This window comes from Delphinus delphis, chromosome 2 (genome assembly GCF_949987515.2).
Source record: "Delphinus delphis chromosome 2, mDelDel1.2, whole genome shotgun sequence".
NCBI classification, from domain to species: domain Eukaryota; kingdom Metazoa; phylum Chordata; class Mammalia; order Artiodactyla; family Delphinidae; genus Delphinus; species Delphinus delphis.
Genome location: NC_082684.1, coordinates 82433404 through 82455478, shown reverse-complemented (window position 1 = coordinate 82455478; position 22075 = coordinate 82433404). Strand labels below are relative to the sequence as shown.

At 36.8% G+C, this 22075-nt stretch overlaps 1 protein-coding gene across 1 annotated transcript in view; it reads right to left on the bottom strand.

Annotated features, from left to right (window-relative positions):
* The window catches only part of SPRED1 (sprouty related EVH1 domain containing 1), a 119411-nt gene that overhangs the window by 6184 nt on the left and 91152 nt on the right, over positions 1 to 22075 (bottom strand). The window contains exon 6 of the mRNA XM_060004970.1: positions 1790 to 1891. Within this exon, the coding sequence (XP_059860953.1) occupies positions 1790 to 1891 (102 nt within the window). The remainder of the gene's footprint in view (positions 1 to 1789; positions 1892 to 22075) is intronic.

Genomic DNA, 22075 nt, shown 5'->3' with positions numbered 1-22075 from the left:
ATATGTACCTCTACCATCCCATGAGCCAATTCCTTAAAATAAGTCTCTTTCTCTTTATATATATATATATCTCTTGTTGGTTCTGTTTCTCTGGAGAACCCTGACTCATACAGATTTTAGTACCAAGGTATATGTAGGATGTTGTGCTAACAAACATCTAAAAATGTGGCAGTGCCTTTGGAACTGGGTAATGGGTAGGGGCTGAAAGAGTTTTGAGGTGCATGTTATAAACAGGCTAGGTAGCTTTGAAGAGACTTGGTAGAAATAAGAACATTAAAGGTGCTTCTGGTGAGGGCTTGGATGGAAATGAGGAACATACTGTTGACACCAGAGGAAAGTTGATCCTTGTTATAAAGTGGCAAAGAATGCGGGTGAATTGTATTCTAGTCTCTTGTGGAAGGTAGAATTTGTGAGTGATGGACTTGGATATTTAGCATAAATTTACAAGCAAAGTGCTGAGGGTGCAGCCTAGTTCCTCCTTGCTGCTTATACTACAATATGAGAAGGAAGTGATTAATTGAAATAGTAATTTTTAAAACAAAAATGAACCAGAAGTTGAAGAGCAAGAAAATTCTCAGGAAGATGCTATCACTGATGGCCAAGGGGATGGGGCCACCTCCCTCATGAGCCCAGAGGAATTCTGCCTCAGGATGAATCAAACTTTGAGTTCACTTACACTTGAATTAGATGGTATTTAGATGAGATTTGGGACCTAGAGGTGATGTTAGAAAGGGTTAAGTTTTTTGGGGTGTTGTGATGGGGTGAATGTATTTTGCATGTGAGAAGAGGGACCAGAGGGTGGAACGTTATAGGCTGAATTGTGTCCCCCCAAATCCATATGTTGATGCCCCAATCCCAGTATGTCAGAATATGACTGCATTTGGAAATAGTGCCTTTTAAAAAGGTGATTAAAATATAAGGCCCTTAGGGTAGGCCTTAATCCAATTTGATTGGTATCCTTATAAGAAGAAGAAATTTGGACAGAAAGAGAGAGAGAGAGACCAGAGATGTGGGTGCACAGAGGAAAAAAAACACAGCCAGAAGGTGACCATTGGCAAGCCAAGGAGAAAGGCCACAGAAGAAACCAAATGCATCAACACCTTGAACTGGGACTTCCAGTTTCCAGAACTGTGAGCAAATAAATGTTTGTTGTTTAAGCCACTCTGTCTGTGGTATTTTGTTATGACAGCCCTGGCAAACTAATACAAAGACATACATGTTCATAGGTTGGCTATACAAGTCTCTGAAAATGACTTAAAACACATCACACTCTCTCATCCTTCTGGGTAGCCTGTTTCCTTGAGGCCAGGGAGAAAAGTAAATTTTTCAGGCATAAATCAAAATGACGCTTCCCTTCACCCATATAAGTGGGCTTCTAGTAGTCACATTTATATCTTCTAGTGCCAGTCCCTGGACACAGTGACTACTTTATAAATAAGCACATGAATCCACGTTGGGGCAGACTTCTATTCCCCATATATTTGGAATTGTGGCTAAAAAAACTCCACGTCTGGACTAAAGGTGCAGTGATGGATGCAGACCATTATATTACAACATACGATTCCTACTGGTGATAAGTATACTGACAATCCCCCAGACTCAAACCAGAAATTTGGAGGGAATTTAAGTAATGGGGTTTAGAAGTATATATAAACAAATGGAAAATTTATACACTAAAAAACAATTCTAGTACAACTCAACTATATGGAGAATTAGAAAGACTGGAAAATTTCACTTACATGTTAATTAGTTACATTCCAAATCAGAAGATAAAACTAAGATTACTTACCTTATTTTGGGACTTTAGGCTTCCACATTCCTTGGGTATTTGCCGCTGTACGTATTCTATACTTCTGCCCTGAATGTCTAGGCCTGGATGACTGAACATTATCTAAAATACAAACAATTTCTACTTAAGTGACAAAAGAATGCATTCCTTATTTTTAATAAAACTATATATAATGTGTATTCCAAAACTTCATAATCTATTAGCAGTAAGGGTTTTCAAAATGGTTTTAACAAAAAGCATTACTTGAGTCATCCTATTTATTATTTAAACTTAGGTCTTTCCTTATACATTTAAAATTTAATTTAAAAAGTAATACAGACTTCTGGTTTCTGTTTTGGCATATAAGGAGCTTGGAAGCTGCCATTCTGTTGTAACAACAAGTAAAAAAAGCTGAACAACAACAAAAAATATCCACAACTCCTCTTAGATCTATGAGAGAGGAGGACACAGGGCAAACCCCACCCCTAAGACTGCAGAGAGCAAAAAAAAGGGAGTCACTGCTTACCAGAGCAAAGACTCATGAGTGAAAATCACCATGGAAACCAGTGCCAGGGTTGGGGGGGGGAAAAACTCAACTGTAATTGACAAATTGCTGGAGGCTCAGGATGGACAACTCTGACAGTTAACAAAACTCCTGGTTGGGGGTAGGGACAGTCATTGTGATGCCCCCAAACTCTTGTGAGTTTACCTCTAGGAGATCAACCAGGTTCCCACAATAAGTATCCGAAAAAGCCATACATGCTTCCAGCAGGGGAGTGGAGAAGGAACCATTACGAAATGTGCCAGAACACTGTTCTTAACAAGGCCTGTCCTCAGGAGAAACTAGTTAAGGAGGGTCTGACCTACTGTGGTATTATCAGAGTCTATTTGATCTGGAGGAGGGGATATACCCAACACTAGTCAACTCTAACCATCTGACACACCTAAAGGGAGAGAAAAAATGGATAAATAATTGTGATATTCACAATCCTGAGGGAAAGGCTCAGACTAAAAGACTGAGACCTAATCACAACCATAGAATACTTCCTCTTCCTATACACTTTACCACTACATCACTAAAGGCTTATTTACAGCAGTTCCTTTTACCCAGCACATCATGTCTAGCAATCAAGAAAAACGAGAAAAAAACATACCAAAAGACAAAAATACATTTTGAAATGACAGAACAAGCATCAGAACCAGATATGGCAGGGATATTGGAATCAGCAGACTAGGAATTTAAAACAACTATGATTAATATGCTAAGACTCCAATGTTTAAAGTAGATAGCATACAAGAACAAAAGAGCAATGCAAGCAGAGAAATAGAAATCCTAATAAAGAATACCGCCCCCTGCAGAAAAATCTAGAGATCAAAAGTACTAAGAATACCTGTGATGAGCTTAGTAGACTGGACATGGCTGAGGAAAAAAACCTCTGAGCTTGAGGATTAAGCAACAGAAATCTCCAAAATTGAAAGGAAAGATAACAAAGACTGAAAAAAAAAAAGACTATTCAAGAACTGTGGGACAACTACAAAAGGTGTAACATACACAAGACAGAAAGAACAGATGAAGAAAGAGCGAAAGGAACAAAAGAAATATATGAAATAATAATGACTGAGAATTTACCCAAATTAATGTCAGATGTCCAATCACATATCCAAGAAGCTCAGAGAACAGCAAGCAGGAAAATGGAGGGAAGGAAAAAGGAGGAAAAAAAAAAAAAGCACCTAAGCATATCATTTTCAAACTATAAAAAATCAAAGATAAAGAAAAAAATCCTGAAAGATGCCAGAGGAAAAACTATTTTACTTATAAAGAGTAATTACATCTGACTTCTTTGCAGAAACCATGCAAGCAAGAAGAGTGAAGTGAAATAGTTAAAGTGGTAAGAGAAAAAGCCTGCCAACCTAGAATTATGTACCCTGCAAAATTATCCTTCAGAAGTGAAGGAGACTGGTGGGAATGTATTGGTGCAACCACTGTGGAAAAGAGTATGGAGGTTTCTCAAAATACTAAAAATAGAACTACCATATGACCCAGCAATTCCACTTCTGGGTATATATCTGAAAGAAACATGAACACTAATTTGAAAAGATACACGCACCCCAATGTTTATAGCAGCATTATTTACAATTGCCAAGATATGGAAGCAACCTAAGTGTCCATCAACAGATGAATGGATAAGACGTGGTGTGTATAAACACACACACACACACACACATGCACACACACATACACAATGGAATATCACTCATCCATAAAAAAGAAATTTTCACATTTCCAACAACACAGATGGACTTGGAGGGTATTTCACTAAGTGAAGTTAGAGAAAGAAAAATACTCTGATACCACTTGCATGTGAAATCTAAAAAATACAACAAACTATTGATTATAACAAAAAAGAAACAGACTCTCAGATACAGAGAACAAATTAGTGGTTATCAGTGGGTAGAGGGAAGGGGGGGGCAACATGGGGGTAGGGGATTAAGAGAGACAAGCTATCATGTAAAAGAAAAATTAAATCTAAAAATAAACATTAAAAAATGTGAAAGAAACATAAAGACTTTCTTAAGCAAAAAAAAATGGAGGCAATTTGTTGCTGGTAGACCTGCCTTATAAGAAATGTTAACAGAGGTTCTTTAGAGAGAAGGAAAATAATATAGGTCAGAAACTTGGATCTACATGAGAATGCAAGAGCAGTTAAGAAGAAATAAGTGAAAATAAAATAAAACTTTTAATTTTCTCATTCTTAACTGAGCTAACAGAAGTTTGTTCAAAAAAATAGCAACAGTGGGGGACCTCCCCGGCGGTCCAGTGGTTAAGAATCCATGCTTCCGGACTTCCCTGGTGGCGCAGTGGTTGAGAGTCTGCCTGCTGATGCAGGGGACACGGGTTGGTGCCCCAGTCCGGGAGGATCCCACATGCCGTGGAGCGGCTGGGCCCGTGAGCCATGGTCAGGGAACTAAGGTCCTGCATGCCAAGCAGCGTGGCCAAAAACAAAAACAGCAACAGTGTACTTGATCATGTATGATTATGCACATATTTACATACATATGCATATATAAGTATATAAAATAAGATGACTGACAGCAATGATGCAAGTGGAAGGAGGAATTAGGATTATGGTTATTATAAAGTACTCCCACTCACTGTAAAGTGGTTTAGTGTTCTTAGAGTAAAAGTAAATGGCTGGAGAAAAATACAACACACTAATACTAACCAAAAGAAAGCAGGAGTTCCTATATTAATTTCAGACAGAGCAGACTTCAAAACAAGGAAAGTTATCAGTGATAAAGAAGGCATTACATAATGATAAAGGGGTTAATTCCCCAAGAAGACATAACAATCCTCATTGTGTATGTGTTTAACAACACAGCATCAAATTATGTGAGGCAAAAACTGATAGAACCTGAAGGAAACGGATATACCCATTATCATAGCTGGAGACTTCAACATCCCTCTCTATCAGAAATGAACAGACTGATGTCTTGAGAACCAAAAGTAACTTTACAATCTCTGCATCATACCTGGAATCCATCCTTCTTGGCTTCTTCTGGCTCACTACTGGATCTTCCGCATGAAGCAGACCCAATTTTTTGTGGGTCTGAAATTTCACCAGGGGTTTGCTTTTACCATGTGTCCTAGGGTTCTGTCTGTTCATTTTTTTGGTGGTTGTTGTTTTTCTTTCTTCCTTTTTTTTCTGAGTTATGTGGCTGGGAGGGTCTTGGTACTCTGGCTGGGTGTTGGGCCTGAGCCTCCATGGTGGGAGTACTGAGTCCAGGACACTGGACAACCAGAAACCTCCCGGCCCCACATAATATCAATCAGCAAGAGCTCTCTCAGAGATCTTCATCTCCACACTAAGACCCAGCTCCACCCAATGGCCAGCAAGCTCCAGTGCTGGATGCCCCATGCCAAACAACTAGCAAGACAGGAACACAACACCACCCATGAGCAGAGAGGCTGCCTAAAGTCATACTAAGTTCATGGACACTCCAAAACACACAACGAGCTGCAGTCCTGCCCACCAGAAGGACAAGAAACAGCTCCACCCACCAGAACACAGGCACGAGTCCCCTCCACCAGGAAGCCTACACAAGCCACTGAACCAACTTCACCCACTGGGGCATACAGCAAAAAATAACAGGCAATATGAACCTGCAGCCTGTGAAAAGGAGACCCCAAACACAATAAATTAAACAAAATGAGAAAACAGAGAAATATGCAGCAGATGAAGGAGCAAGGTAAAAACCCACAAGACCAAACAACTGAAGAGGAAATAGGCAGTCTACCTGAAAAAGAATTCAGAATAATGATAGTAAAGATGATTCAAAATCTTGGAAATAGAATAGAGAAAATACAAGAAATGTTTAACAAGGACCTAGAAGAACTAAAAAGCAAACAAAGAATGATGAACAACACAATAAGTAAAATTAAAAATACTCTAGAAGTAATCAATACCAGAATAACTGAGGCAGAAGAACGGATAAGTGACCTGGAAGATAAAATAGTGGAAATAACTACCGCAGAGCAGAATAAAGAAAAAAGAATGAAAAGAATTGAGGACAGTCTCAGAGACCTCTGGGACAACAGTAAAGGAACCAATATTTGATTATAGGGGTCTCAGAAGAAGAGAAAAAGAAAGGGTCTGAGAAAATATTTGAAGACATTATAGTTGAAAACTTCCCAACATGGGAAAGGAAAGAGTCAATCAAGTACAGGAAGTGCAGAGAGTCCCATACAGGATAAAGCCAAGGAGAAACATGAAAAGACACATATTAATCAAACTATCAGAAAATAAATTCAAAGAAAAAATATTAAAAGCAGCAAGGGAAAAGTAACAAATAACATACAAGGGAATCTCCATAAGATTAACAGCTGATCTTTCAGCAGAAACTCTCCAAGCCAGAAGGGAGTGGTAGGATATTAAAGTGATGAAAGGGAAAAACCTACAACAAAGATTACTCTACACAGCAAGGATCTCATTCAGGTTCAACAGAGAAATTAAAACCTTTACAGACAAGCAAAAGTTAGGAGAATTCAGCACCACAAAACCAGCTTTACAAAAAATGCTAAAGGAGCTTCTCTAGGCAGGAAACACAAGAGAAAGAAGAAAAAGACCTACAAAAACAAACCCAAAACAATTAAGAAAACGGTAACAGGAACATACATATTGATAATTAACTTCAATGTAAAGGATTAAATGTTCCCACCAAAAGACACAGACTAGCTGAATGAATACAAGAACAAGACCCACATGTATGCTGTCTGCAAGAGACCACTTCAGACCTAGGAACACATACAGACTGAAAGTGAGGGGATGGAAAAAGGTATTCCATGCAAATGGAAATCAAAAGAAAGCTGAAGTAGCAATACTCATAATCAGACAAAACAGACTTTAAAATAAAGACTATTACAAGAGACAAAGAAGGACACTACATAATGATCAAGGGATCAATCCAAGAAGAAGATATAACAATTGTGAATATTTATGTACCCAACATAGGAGCACATCAATACATAAGGCAAACGCTAACAGCCATAAAAGGGGGAATCAACAGTAACAATAATAGTAGGGGACTTTTAACACCCACCCCACTTTCACCAAAGGACAGATCATCCAAAATGAAAATAAAAAAGGAGACACAAGCTTTAAAAGACACATTAGACCAGATAGACTTAACTGATATTTATAGGACATTCCATCCAAAAACAACAGAATACAGTTTCTACTTAACTGCTCATGGAACATTCTCCAGGATAGATCATATCTTGGGCCACAAATCAAGCCTCCGTAAATTTAAGAAAACTGAAATAGTAAAAAGTATCTTTTCCAACCACAATGCTATGAGACGAGATATCAATTACAGGGAAAAAACTGTAAAAAATATAAACACATGGAGGCTAAACAATACTCTACTAAATAACCAAGAGATCACTGAAGAAATCAAAGAGGAAACCAAAAAATACCTAGAAACAAATGACAATGAAAACCAGATGGCCCAAAACCTATCGGATGCAGCAAAAGCAGTTCTAAGACAGACGTTTATAACAATACAATCCTACCTCAAGAAACAATAAAAATCTCAAATAAACAACCTAAATTTACACCTAAAGCAATTAGAGAAAGAAGAACAAAAATCCCCCCGAAAGTTAGCAGAAGGAAAGAAATCATAAACATCAGATCAGAAATAAATGAAAAAGAAAAGAAGGAAACAATAGCAAAGATCAATAAAACTAAAAAAGCTGGTTCTTTGAGAAGATAAACAAAACTGATAAACCATTAGCCAGACTCATCAAGAAAAAAAGGGAGAAAAATCAAATCAACAGAATTAGAAATGCAAAAGGAGAAGTAACAACTGAAAGTGCAGAAATACAAAGGATCATGAGAGACTACCACAAGCAACTATATGCCAATAAAATGGACAACCTGGAAGAAATGAACAAATTCTTAGAAAAGCATAACCTTCTGAAACTGAGCCAGGAAGAAATAGAAAATATGAAGAGACCAATCACAAGTACTGAAACTGAAACTGATTAAGAATCTTCCAACAAACAAAAGCCCAGGACCAGACAGCTTCACAGGTGAATTCTATTAAACATTTAGAGAAGAGCTAACACCCACCCTTCTCACACTCTTCCAAGACATAGCAGAGGGGGGAACACTCCCAAATTCATCCTACAAGGCCACCATCACCCTGATACCAAAACCAGACAAAGATGTCACAAAGAAAGAAAACTGCAGGCCAGTATCACTGATGAACATAGATGCAAAAATCCTCAACAAAATACTAGCAAACAGAATCCAACAGCACGTTAAAAGGACCATACACCATGATCAAGTGGGGTTTATGACAGGAACGCAAGGATTCTTCAATATACGCAAATCGATCAATGTGATACACCATATTAACAAACTGAGGATAAAAACAGTATGATCATCTCAATAGATGCAGAAAAAGCTTTTGACAAAAATTCAAAACCCATTTATGATAAAAACTCTCCAGAAAGTGGGCATAGAGGGAACCTACCTCAACATAATAAAGGCTATATATGACAAACCCACAGCCAACATCATTCTCAATGGTGAAAAACTGAAACCATTTCCTCTAAGATCAGGAACAAGACAAGGTTGCCTACTCTCACCACTATTATTCAACATGGTTTCGGAAGTTTTAGCCACAGCAATCAGAGAAGAAAAAGAAATAAAAGGAATCAAAATTGGAAAAGAAGAAGTAAAACTGTCACTGTTTGCAGATGACATGAAAGTATACATAGAGAATCCTAAAGATGTTACCAGAAAACTATCAGAGATAATCAATGGATTTGGTAAAGTAACAGGATACAAAATTAATGCACAGAAATCTCTTGCATACCTATAGACTAATGATGAAAAATCTGAAAAAGAAATTAAGGAAACAATCCCATTTACCACTGCAACAAAGAGAGGAAAATACCTAGGAATAAACCTACCTAAGGAGACAAAAGACCTGTATGCAGAAAACTGTAAGACACTGATGAAAGAAATTAAAGAGGATACAAACAGCTGGAGAGATATACCATGTTCTTGGATTGGAAGAATCAACCTTGTGAAAATGACTATACTACTACCCAAAGCAATCTACAGATTAAATGTAATCCCTAGCAAGCTACCAATGGCATTTTTCACAGAACTAGAACAAAAAATTTTACAATATGTATGGAAACACAAAAGACCCCAAAGAGCCAAAGCAATCCTGAGAAAGAAAAATGGAGCTGGAGGAATCAGGCTCCCTGAGTTCACACTATACTACAAAGGTACAGTAATCAAGACAGTATGGTTGGTACTGGCTCAAAAACAGAAATATAGATCAATGGAACAGGATAGAAAGCCCAGAGAAATCCATGCACACATGGTCACCTTATCTTTGATAAAGGAGGCAAGGATAAACAATAGAGAAAAGACAGCCTCTTCAATAAGTGGTGCTGGGAAAACAGGACAGCTACATGTAAAAGAATGAAATCAGAACACTCCCTAACACCATACACAAAAATAAACTCAAAATGGATTAAAGACCTAAATGTAAGGCCAGACACTATAAAACTCTTAGAGGGAAACATAGGCAGAACACTCTATGACATAAATCACAGCAAGATCCTTTTTGACCCACCTCCTAGAGAAATGGAAATAAAAACAGAAATGATCAAATGGGACCTAATGAAACTTAAAATCTTTTGCACAGCAAAGGAAACCATAAACAAGACCAAAAGACAACCCTCAGAATGGGAGAAAATATTTGCAAATGAAGCAATTGACAAAGGATTAATCTCCAAAATATACAAGCAGCTCATGCAGCTCAATATCAAAAAAACAAACAACCCAATCCAAAAATGGGCAGACCTAAATAGACATTTCTCCAAAGAAGATATACAGATTGCCAACAAACACATGAAAGGATGCTCAACATCACTAATCATTAGAGAAATGCAAATCAAAACCACAATGAGGTATCACCTCACACCGGTGAGAATGGCCATCATCCAAAAATCTCCAAACAATAAATGCTGGAGAGGGTGTGGAGAAATGGGAACCCTCTTGCACTGTTGGTGGGAATGTAAATTGATACAGCCACTAAAGAACAGTTTGGAGGTTCCTTAAAAAACTAAAAATAGAACTACCATATGATCCAGTAATCCCACTACTGGGCGTATACCCTGAGAAAACCATAATTCAAAAGGAGACACGTACCACAATGTTCATTGCAGCTCTATTTACAATAGCCAGGAAATGGAAGCAACCTAAGTGTCCGTCGACAGATGAATGGATAAAGAAGATGTGGCACATATATATAATGGAGTATTACTTGGCTATAAAAAGAAATGAAATTGAGTTATTTGCAGTGAGGTGGATGGACCTAGAGTCTGTCATACAGAGTGAAATAACTCAGAAAGAGAAAAACAAATACCGTATGCTAACACATATATATGGAACCTAAAAAAAAAAAGTGCTTCTGATGAACATAGGGGCAGGACAGGAATAAACACACAGACGTAGAGAATGGACTTGAGGACCTGGGGAGTGGGTAGGGTAAGCTGGGATGAAGTAAAAGAGTAGCACTGACATATATACACTACCAAAGGTAAAACAGGTAGCTAGTGGGAAGCAGCTGCATAGTACAGGGAGATCAGCTCGGTGCTCTGACCACCTAGAGGTGTGGGATAGGGAGGGTGGGAGGGAGGTGTAAGAGGGAGGGGATATGGGGATATATGTATACATATAACTGATTCATTTTGTTATACAGCAGAAACTAACACAACATTGTAAAGCAATTATACTCCAATAAAGATGCTAAAAAACAATAAAGAAATGAACAGATTCAGCAAGCAGAGAATCAGTAAGGACACAGGTGAACTAAACAACACCTTCAATCAAGTGGATATAATTGACATCTGAAGACTACTTCATCCAACAACAGCAGAATACACATTTTTGCAAGCTTACCTGGAACCTTAAGCAAGATAGACCACATTCTTGAACATAAAACAAACCTTAACAAATTTAAAAGAGTAGAAATCATACAATGTCCATTCTCAGACTACGAAGGAATTAACGTATAAGTCAGTAACAGAAGGATATCTGGAAAATCACCAAATAAGTGGAAGTTAAACAACACACTTCTAAATAACGCATGGGTCAAAGAAGAAATATCAACAAAAATTAAAAATTATTTTGAAATAAATAGAAATGAAAACACAACTTATCAAATGTTGTGGGCTACAGCAATAGTAGTGCATAGAGGGAAATTTATAGCATTAAATATATTAGGAAAGAATATCTAAAATCAATAATATAAGTTTCTACCTTAGAAAACTAGGAAAAGATTCAATCCACAGCAAGGAAAAGAAATAATAAGAATTAGAGTAGAAATCAATGAAACTGAAAACAGGAAATCAACAGAGAATATTAATTAAACCAAAAGCTGGTTCTTTAAAAAGATCCGCAAAACTGATAAGCCTCTAGTCAGGACAACTAAGAGAAAAAAAAAGAGGACACAAATCACTAACTATCAGAAAGGAAAGAGGAGGTATCACTACAGATTCCATGAACATTTACAAGGATAATAAAGGAATGCTATGAACAACTCTACACCCACTAATCTGATAACCTAGATGAAATGTATCTATTCCTTGAAAGGTACAATCTGCCAAAACTCACACAAGAAGAAGAAAACGATCTGAATAGGTCTATATCTATTAAAGAAGTTGAACGGATAATTAATAACCTTCCAAAATAGAAAGCACACAGATCCAGCTGGGGTTTACTGGTGAATACCACAAAACTTTAAGTAAGAAATTATACCAATTCTCTCCAATCTCTTTCAGAAGATAGAAAACAGAAAATACTTCCTAACTCATTCCAAGAGGTCAGCATTATCTTAATCCTAAAACCAGACAAAAACATTACCAAAAAGGAAAACAAACAAAAATACAGACATCTCAAATAAACACTGATGCAAAAATCCTCAACAAAATATTAGCTCATTGAATCCAACAATGTATAGAAAGAATTATACATCATGACCAAGTGGATTCAACCCCACTATGCAAGGCTGGTTTAACATTAAAATATCTATTAATGTAACACATCAAATCACATGATCTTATCGATATATTGTGAAAAAGTATTTGACAAAATCCAACACCCATTCATGATAAAAACTCTGTAAACTGGGAACAGTGGAGAACTTCTTCAACTTATAAAGAATATCTACAGAAACCCTGAAACTAATATAATTAATGGTGAGAAACTTTTAGTTTTCCCACTAAGATCAGGTACAAGGAGGCAAGGATGTCCCTTCTCTCACCATTCTTTTTCAACATCATACCGGAATTTCTAGCTAATGGAGTAAGACAAGAAAAAGACATAAACAGTATACAGATTGAGAAGAAATAAAGCTGTCCATGTTCACAGATGACATGATCATCTATATAGAAAATTTGAAAAAATCAACAAAATAACTCCTGCATCTAATAAATGATTTATAGTAAAGTTGCAGGATACAAGGCTTATACACAAAAGACAATCACTTTTCTATAAACCAACAATGAACAAGGGATTTCCCTGGTGGTCCAGGGGTTAAGACTCTGTGCTTCCACTGCAGGGGGCAAAGGTTTGATTCCTGGTCAGGGAACTAAGATTCCACATGCTATACGGTGCGGCAAAAACAAACAAACAAACAAACCAGAAGTGGAATTTGAAATTAAAAACCATTTACGTTAGCATCCCCCAAAATGAAATACTTAATGCATAAGTCTAACAAAATACGTACAAGATCTGTATGAGGAAAACTATCAAACTCTGATGAATGAAATCAAAGAAATAAATACAGATAATCCATGTTTGTAAATTGGAAGATTCAAGGCTGTCACATGTCAGTTTTTCCCCAGCTGGCCTATAGATTCAATGCAATCCCAATTAATATCCCAGCAAGTTATTTTGTGGATATTAACAAAATGGTTCTGAAGTTTACATAGACAGGCAAAAGACCCAGAATACCCAACACAGTACTGAGGGAGAATAAAAGTTAGAGGACTGACATTATCTGACTTCAAGATCTTCTATAAAGTTACACTAAGAAAGACGGTGTGGTACCAGCAAAAAAAAAAAAATAGGTCAATGGAACAGAATAGATGACTTTGGTTATGGCAGTGACTTTTAAGATATATCAAAGATTCATGAAAGAAAGCATTGATAAGCTGGGCCTCATTAAAATTAAAAACATCTACTCTGAAAAATAAAATGTCAAGAGAATGAGAAGACAAGTCACAGAGTAAGAGAAAATATTGTAAAAGATACCTGATAAAGGACTGATACCTATAATGTACAAAAACCTCTTTTTTTCTTTATATGTGTCATATTTTTCATTCATAGGTTTCTTCTTTAGATAAAATATACAAAGAACTATTAAAAAATCAACAATAAGAAAATAAACAACCTGATTTAAAAATGTGCCAAGGACCTCAACAGACACTTCCCCAAGGAAGATATACAGATGGCAAATCAGCATATTAAAAGATGCTCCACGCCATAAGTCACCAGGGAAATGCAAGTTAAAAATACGAGATACCACTACACACCCAGTAGCATGGCCAATATCCAGAACACTGACAACACCAAGTGCTGGGGAGGACACGGAGCAACAGGAAACCTCATTCATTACTGATGGGAATGCAAAATGGTACAGCCACTTGGGAAAACAATTTGGCAGTTTCTTATAAAACTAAGCATACTCTTCCCATATGATCCAGCAATTGTGCTCCTTGGTATTTACCCGAGGGAATCAAAAACATGTCCACACAAAAACCTGCACACAGATGTTTACAGCAGCCTTATTTATAATTGCTAAAACTTGGAAGAAACTAAGTTTGTTTATCTATTCAGTAGGCTCAATGGATACACAAACAGTGGTATATCCAGACAATGGAATATTACTCAGTATTGAAAAAAAAAGACATGAAAAAACCTTACGTGCATATTACAAAGTGAAAGGTTACATCCTGTATGATTCCAACTATATGACATTCTGGTAAAGGTAAAACTATGGAGACAGTAAAAAGATCAGTGGTTGCCAGGTTCTGTGTTTGGGAGAAGGGAGAGGTAAGGAGGGAAGAACAGGCAGAGAACAGAGGATTTTTAGGTCAGTGAAAAAAGTCTATATGATACTATAATGATGGACACATATCATTATATATTTGTCCAAATCCACAGAATGCACAACACCAAGAACGAACCCTACTGTAAACTATGCACTTTGGGTGATTATATGATGTATCAATGTAGGTTCACCAACTGTAACAAATGTACCACTCAGGTGGTACTTACCACTTTTTGGCCACATATTTAATTTACACACACATGCAAGTGTGCGTATGTGTTTATACATATAGCTTTACCTAATTCTTTTAATAGCAGCTTAGTATTCCATTGAATGGATGACTTAATTTAACTAGTCTGATTTATATATATATAGGCTTTTCCCCACCTTTTGTGTTACAAACAATACTGCATAAATTATCCTTATACATATTTATCTTTAATACACATGTCCAAGTGTATCTGTATCAGAAATTGCTAAAAGTAAAAATGCTGGATTAAAAAGTTTGTACGCTTCAATTCAAAAAGCAATTTAAATGGATATATCCAACTCGAACCACCTACTCAGTATTAGTAGTGTCTTAAACAGGAAAGAAAGTTTAATAAAAATAGTTAATGACTGAAGAGGTTATCTCATTCCTGGCCTTGTTTCCTGCAGTTTTGAATTTTACTTTCATTAGCACTTTAATCACATGGTAGGAACATAAAGAGAAACAGAAGTATTTCAATTTTAATTATGTTGTAGGACTAAAGGACTGATGTGGGATGAAGTAAGATTTCTGGATTACTTTTTTTTTTAAAAGATCTTTATTTTTGGCTGCATTGGGTCTTCACTGCTGCATGCAGGCTTTTTCTAGTGGCGGCGAGCTTGTGCTACTCTTCTTTGCGGTGCGCAGGCTTCTCATTGTGGTGGCTTCTCCTGTTGTGGAGCATAGGCTCTAGGTGCTTGGGCTTCAGTAGTTGTGGCTCGTGGGCTCTAGGGCACAGGCTGGATTACTTTTGCATGATTATAACCTCTCCAATGTTTTTTTTTTAATTTTTATTGGAGTATAATTGACTTACAATGTGTGTTAGTTTCACATGTACAGCAAAGTGAATCAGTTATACATATACATATATCCACTCTTTTTTTTAAAGTGTATTTTTGACTCATTTTGGGTCTTTGTTGCTGTGCGCAGGCTCTCTCTAGTTGCGGCGAGCAGGGGCCACTCTTAATCGTGGTGTGTGGGCTTCTCACTGCGGTGGCCTCTCTTGTTACGGAGCACGGGTTCTGAGCGCACAGGCTTCAGTAGTTGTGGCCTGTGGGCTCAGTAGTTGTGGCTCGCAAGCTCTAGAGCGCAGGCTCAGTGGTTGTGGCGCACAGGCTTAGCTGCTCTGAGGCATGTGGGATCTTCCTGGACCAGGGCTCGAACCTGTGTTCCCTGCATTGGCAGGCGGATTCTTAACCACTGTGCCACCAGGGAAGCCCCATATATCCACTCTTTTAAAAGATATATGATATCTTTTCATGAAGAAAATACAAAGCTTTATTGAGCACTATTGATGAGCTAAATAGAAGGATATATTATATATTCATGGAAAAGAAGGCTAAATTCTTCCCCAAACTAATATACAGATTCAGTGCAATTCAAATACAGACTGCAGATGGATTTTTCAACAAACTTGATAAGCTAATTCTAATTTTTTTTTTGGCCACACCCCATGGCATGTGGGATCCTAGTTCCCCAACCAGGGATTGAACCCACACCCCCTGCACTGGAAGGTGGAGTCTTAACCACTGGATCACTGGGGAAGTCCCAAGCTAATTCTAAATTCTGTGGAAGAGTAAACAGCTCCCCCACCCACCAACAAAAAAGAGAAGAAGAAAAAAGTGGTAGATGCACTTGCTCTGCAGATATTAAGACTTGCTATAGAGTTAAAACATCCTATAGTAAAGAAGACAAGTGGCACTGGTGCCAGGACAAACAGACCAACAGATAAGAGAGACCAGAAATAGAAACTTGATATATGACAGATATGGCACTGCCTATCAGTAGGGGGAAGGATCCAATAAGCGGTGCTGTTAACAATCAGTAATCCATATGGAAAAAATAAAAGTGGAACAAAAATCAGTTTGTTTTACGAACAAAACTGCAAAACTTTTAGAATAAAATCAAGAGAAAAATCTTTCAGATAAGGGTGGGGAGGAGTTTTTAAAAACACCACCACGAAAAGAATGATAAATACAATTGTATTAAATTTTGGAACATCTGTTCACCAAAACACCATAAAAAGAGTGAAAAACCACCATAAACTAGGAGATACTGGCCAAAAATAAAATTCAAAAAGAAGTGTCACTGAAAATTTTATTACTCAATAACAAGTTATATAAGAGTATATGGTTAAAATTAGTTTGTAATGGAATATTCAGCGTTATTTCTCTAACCTCTCAAATGCTCAAAATATCTCTCTTATAGTCACAGAACACACGAATCTTATAAACTAATTTGCCCAAGAGCCTTTTTATAGCACATCAATATCAAGGGCCCATTTCTGTACACCCTAAAGAAACTCTTGCACAAGAATAGCTGAGGGGCAAGAAAGTTTGTACTAGCAGTATGCCTAATATCAAAAATATGGAAACAACTAAAATATCTACTGGCAGAAGAAAAAGAAGTGGTAGAATTACCAAGAAAAGCATAAGAATGCTAATAAGCAAACACAGTCCAAGGTAAAGGTCACCTCTAGGATGAAGGCAAGGGAACAGGATTGGAGGTGCTCTTTTTTAAAAGTTTTTTGCTTTCTCAGGTATTCATTACATGTATTATTTTCTATGTATTAAATACATCATAAACCTTTGATTGTAAGACCATAATACATGTGGTCTTATTCATCTGCAGTGAAATGACCTCCAGGAACTTGAAAGTAAGTGAAATTGAGTAAAAGAACTATAATGGCCTCCAGGCCTATTAGATTTAACTAAAACCTGACTGAGAGCACTAGCAGTTTGAAAGAATGTACCCAATCCATCAAAAGGATTTAAGTAGTCCACGGAAGCACAGAAAATGAGCCAAAGACAAACACTGACAATACCTGTTTAAGCACTGCTAGAGGGAAAAACCTAAACTAGTGTTAGGTGACAATTCTCCATGGGTCTCACTTCTGCAGATACAGTGAGTAGAGGTACTATCTGCCTTTGCTTCAGACTGTCTTTTCAAAGATGTGTGAATAGGGAAACCCTTGAAAAGATACAGTATCTCTCCTTCGAAGTTAGGTTTGTTTAGTTAACGAGTATAACAAAGACACTGTGTCCCTCCCTGGCAAAAGTCAGGCAGGATTATCGCCCATTATAAAAGACTGAGGTTCCCCAAAACTCAGGGTTCCAATATTGGGATGCAAACCCACTGAGTGTGCAATATTCACCTGAGCAGCTTAGCACCACCCCCATGGGACTTGGGAAGCAAGGGGAACTGACACAAACATGAAGCTCATGCTACTCTATTGTGCTGTGAGTAACAGTCCTTTGTCTCTGACCTAGCAGTCTTATGTCTTCTGGCAGCATTCATATAACTTGCTAGCTAGGGTTAAATCTCACACTCTTCATATTTCTTGACAGCAACGAAGTAGTCTAGTCCTTTTGGCAAGGCTATTCCTCTGATGTAGGATGCTTCCAAGGTGATGCTGTTAGCATTTATTCATCTATTCTTTCATTCAACAAATATTTACTGGGTGCTTACTCTATCTTAGGAACTTCTAGATTCCTGAACGTATCAGTGAACAAACAAAAAAAGTACAAATAGGAGACAAATTATAATCAGGAAATAAGTGTTATTAAGAAAAGTAAAATAGCATAAGGATACAGTGATGGAAGGGTTGGTATTTCATTTAGAGTGCTCAGGGAAGGCTTCACAGAAGAGGTGACCTGAAGTAAGGAGCAAGCTCCAGGAGCATCTGGAGGAAGAGTGTTCCAGATAAAAGGAAGAGCAGATGCAAAGCCCCTGAGGCATAGATATTCTTAATATACTTAAAACATAGGAGGTCGCGGTATTAAGGAGCTTGTGAGTGAGAAAGAATAGAAAATAAATCTGGAGAAGCCACGAACAAAATCATGCACAGCTCTGTAAAACCTCTGTATGTTGTTCTAAATAGAATGTTAGACTTTTATAAAGTTTTGAACACATTTGATTTGTATCTTTTTAAAGGATCACTTTGGTTACTGTGTGAACAGATTATTAGAGTGGATGGGAAGGATAAGAGTGGAAGTAGGGAAATTAGAAGACTATAGCAGTAAGAAATGATGAACGTCTGAGAAATATATTTTGAATGTAGTGCTTACAGGATTGCTGATTGACTGCTGATATCTACAGTATGAGATTGAGAGAGGAACGAGTCAGGATAGCTTCAAGTTTCTGCCCTGAGCAAATGTATAAGTGATATACCATTTACTTATATGGGAAACACTGGCATTAGACTTAATTAGAGTGGAGGAAGGGGGATAATCCTAACTGAAGTTCCAATCATGGGAGGACCAGAGAGGCTGAATGAATACATGCTATTAGCCTGGTACTTGCCCAGGTCATTACGATAAGTCCCCACCAACGTACATAGCCTGAGAATATATGTATCTTGCGACCTTAAGTAACCTAATTAATCATATCTATTGGCAGGGAACCTTTCACAATCTGTGTCTAACTTGAATATTTCAAACTATATTTATTTATTTGCTGTGGTATGGCTGTATTGGGACTTGCTGGAAGAAAAATTCCCAGATGATCCAGCAGGCTTTTTATTTTCTCTTCACCCCCTGCCCCCATATTCAAGTTTTTAAGATAAAAACAATTAAATTTTAGGTTTATCCAAGAATGCGAGGGCACACACTGCTGAATTGATCAAGTCTGAATTTCATTAACCTTCTACCTCCTTTTTAATAAATCTGTAGTTCTACCTAAACTTCTCTTCAGTCTAGAAAAATGAAGTAATTCCTCTTTCAGTGTAATTCCTGTGTCCTTGATAGTCTCCTTTGGGTCTTTATCAATTATTCTCTCTGTCCCAAATCTTTAACTTCTCACTTTCTTTAACCCTTCAAATTTCAAAAATATTTATTTCCTTGGCCCTCCACCTTCTAGCTCCACCTGCTCTCTAAAGGAAGGCCTCTGTAGTCAAACTTTTGAAAGGAGCTCAGACAAAAAGAAAAAAGTTGTTTCTTCTACTGTCATGAATGCCTCCTAATCCCACTGAAACTATGCTAGGGGTAACAATTACCTTTACAGAGATGAATCCAGGATTCATCCAGGTCCTTTATTGGACCATGTAATTGCAATATATTAATTAACTACTCCTTCACTTACCTTTTTAACTCTCCTTCTCAGGCTTCTGAGACATTATTGCCCTTTCCTAGTTCTCCTATCTGTGTGACTGTTCTTCTTCAACACCCTGTCTTTTAACATTTAGTGATCCTCAGTGTTCCAGCTTTGAATACTATTCTTCTTACAAAGTAATTCAAACTTCTCTCATAGTTTTAATTTCCATCGTTAGATAATGACTCCCAACTTTAAGTTCAGTCCATATCTCTCCCTGAGCCTCAGATTTAGAAACAATATTTGAAGAGACAATGGTGGAGAAATTTCTAAATCTGTTCAAAGATATCAGCCAGATTCAAAAAGCTCTATAAACCCAATAAAAAAACCTAGTACCTAGGCATAGCTAATAAAACAGCAAAAAGCCAAAGATAGACAGCATTTCTCAATAGCAATGATGGAAAAGTGTAGACAACGGTGTGACATCTTTTAAAGTGGTGAAAGAAAATAAATGATAACTTAGAATGTGACAGTCAGCAAAACATCCTTCAAATATGGAGGAAATAAAAGATGTTTCCAGAAAAACGACAACGAAGATTCACCGACAGCAATAAGCAGCCAATGATCCTACATGGTAGTACGGTAATAAACAAGGGATTAAAGAACAGCCAAAAGCATAAGTAGACGGATAAACTGAAATCAATGTTGACTGTTTAAAATATTATTTTGGGAGGTTATAAATACCTACACACAGAATGAATTTCATGACAACAACAACACAAATGGTAAATGAAGAAGAGATAAATGGCATTAAGGTATTGTAAGATCCATGCATTTTCCAGAAGTGGTTTAAAAAACAATCAATTTAGGGTAGATTCTAAGGAGTTAACAATGCGTATTGTGACCTCTAGGATTACAATAAAAGCACTGAACTGTATTATTAATTATCTAATAAAAAAGAAAAATTAAGTAGTTAAATATACCTGAATAAGTCAAGTGGAGGAAATAATGAACAAAGAAAAATGGGGCAAACAGAAAACAAGTAAGATGATAGATTTATACTATATCAATAATTGCAGTAAAAGTAAGGAGACAAAATACTCTAAAACACAAAAACACCCTGAGAAAAAGACGAAACCCAACTGCATATGGTTTAAAAGAGACATCTTATATATGACATATAAATGTTGAAAGTACAAGGATGGGAAAACACACACTGTGTAAACGTTAGCCAAAAGAAAATATCAGACATAGTAGACTTTTAGGCAAAAAGTATTACCAGAGATAAGGAAGGATATTTCATAATGACAAGAGAGTCAATTCAACATAAAGGTATGACAATTATAAAATTACAAGCAATAGCCTCAAAATATATAAAGTAAATAACTGATGGAATTAAAACAAGATGATTCTACCATCAAAGTTGGAGATTTTTAAACGTACCTTGCTCAGTTACTGACAAGCAGATTTTTTTAAAGTTAATAAGGATAACAAACCTGACCTAATATATAGAAAGAACACTACACACAACATCTAAGAATATGAAGTCTTTTCAAGTGCACATGGCACACGGACCTTATGTTGAGTCATTAAATAAGCCTCAACAAATGTTAACGAATGAAATCATTCAGAGTATATTCTTAGAATATCTGCAATAAAAAGAAAAGTAGAAAACCCCAAATGTTTAAAAATCAATCCATTTCTGAATAATAATGAAAATATGGCATATCATCATTTTGCCAATGACTAATGTCAGAAGCAGGGTAGTACACAGCAATTGACTGCACTATTCATTCAACTTCTAGTATGTTTGAAATTTTCCATAAAAAAGGAATAAAAACCAAAATCCTGTAAAAAGACTTTCCAAAAAGAATTAGAAAATCAGTATAGTCCTGTATCTGTTAAAGAAATCGATCTGTAGCTCAAAATCATCTGATAAAGAAAATTCTGGGCTCAGATGGCTTCACCAGGAAATTCTACCAAACATTTAAGAAAAACAACAAATTTAAACTTTTCCACAAACTGCAAGAAAGAAACACTGCCCAATTTGTTTCATGGAGTTAGCATACCTTGATTACAACACCTGCCTGGGATTTTATGGGAAAAGAAAATTATATGCCAATCTCTTCCATGAACACAGACATAAGAATCCCAGATAAAATATTATTAAACCCAATTTTATGTGTGCATATGTTTATATGTGTATGTATAATGAGTATTATATGGCAACCAAGATGGGTTTATTCCAAGACTGCAAGGTTGCAAACCAATTATTACAATTTACCAATCAACAGAATCAACAAGGAAAAAAATTAGAATCATCTCAGTTACTGCAGAAGCATGTCATAAAAAACTTAGTGATGTGGGAATAATAGATAGATACCTTAATCTGT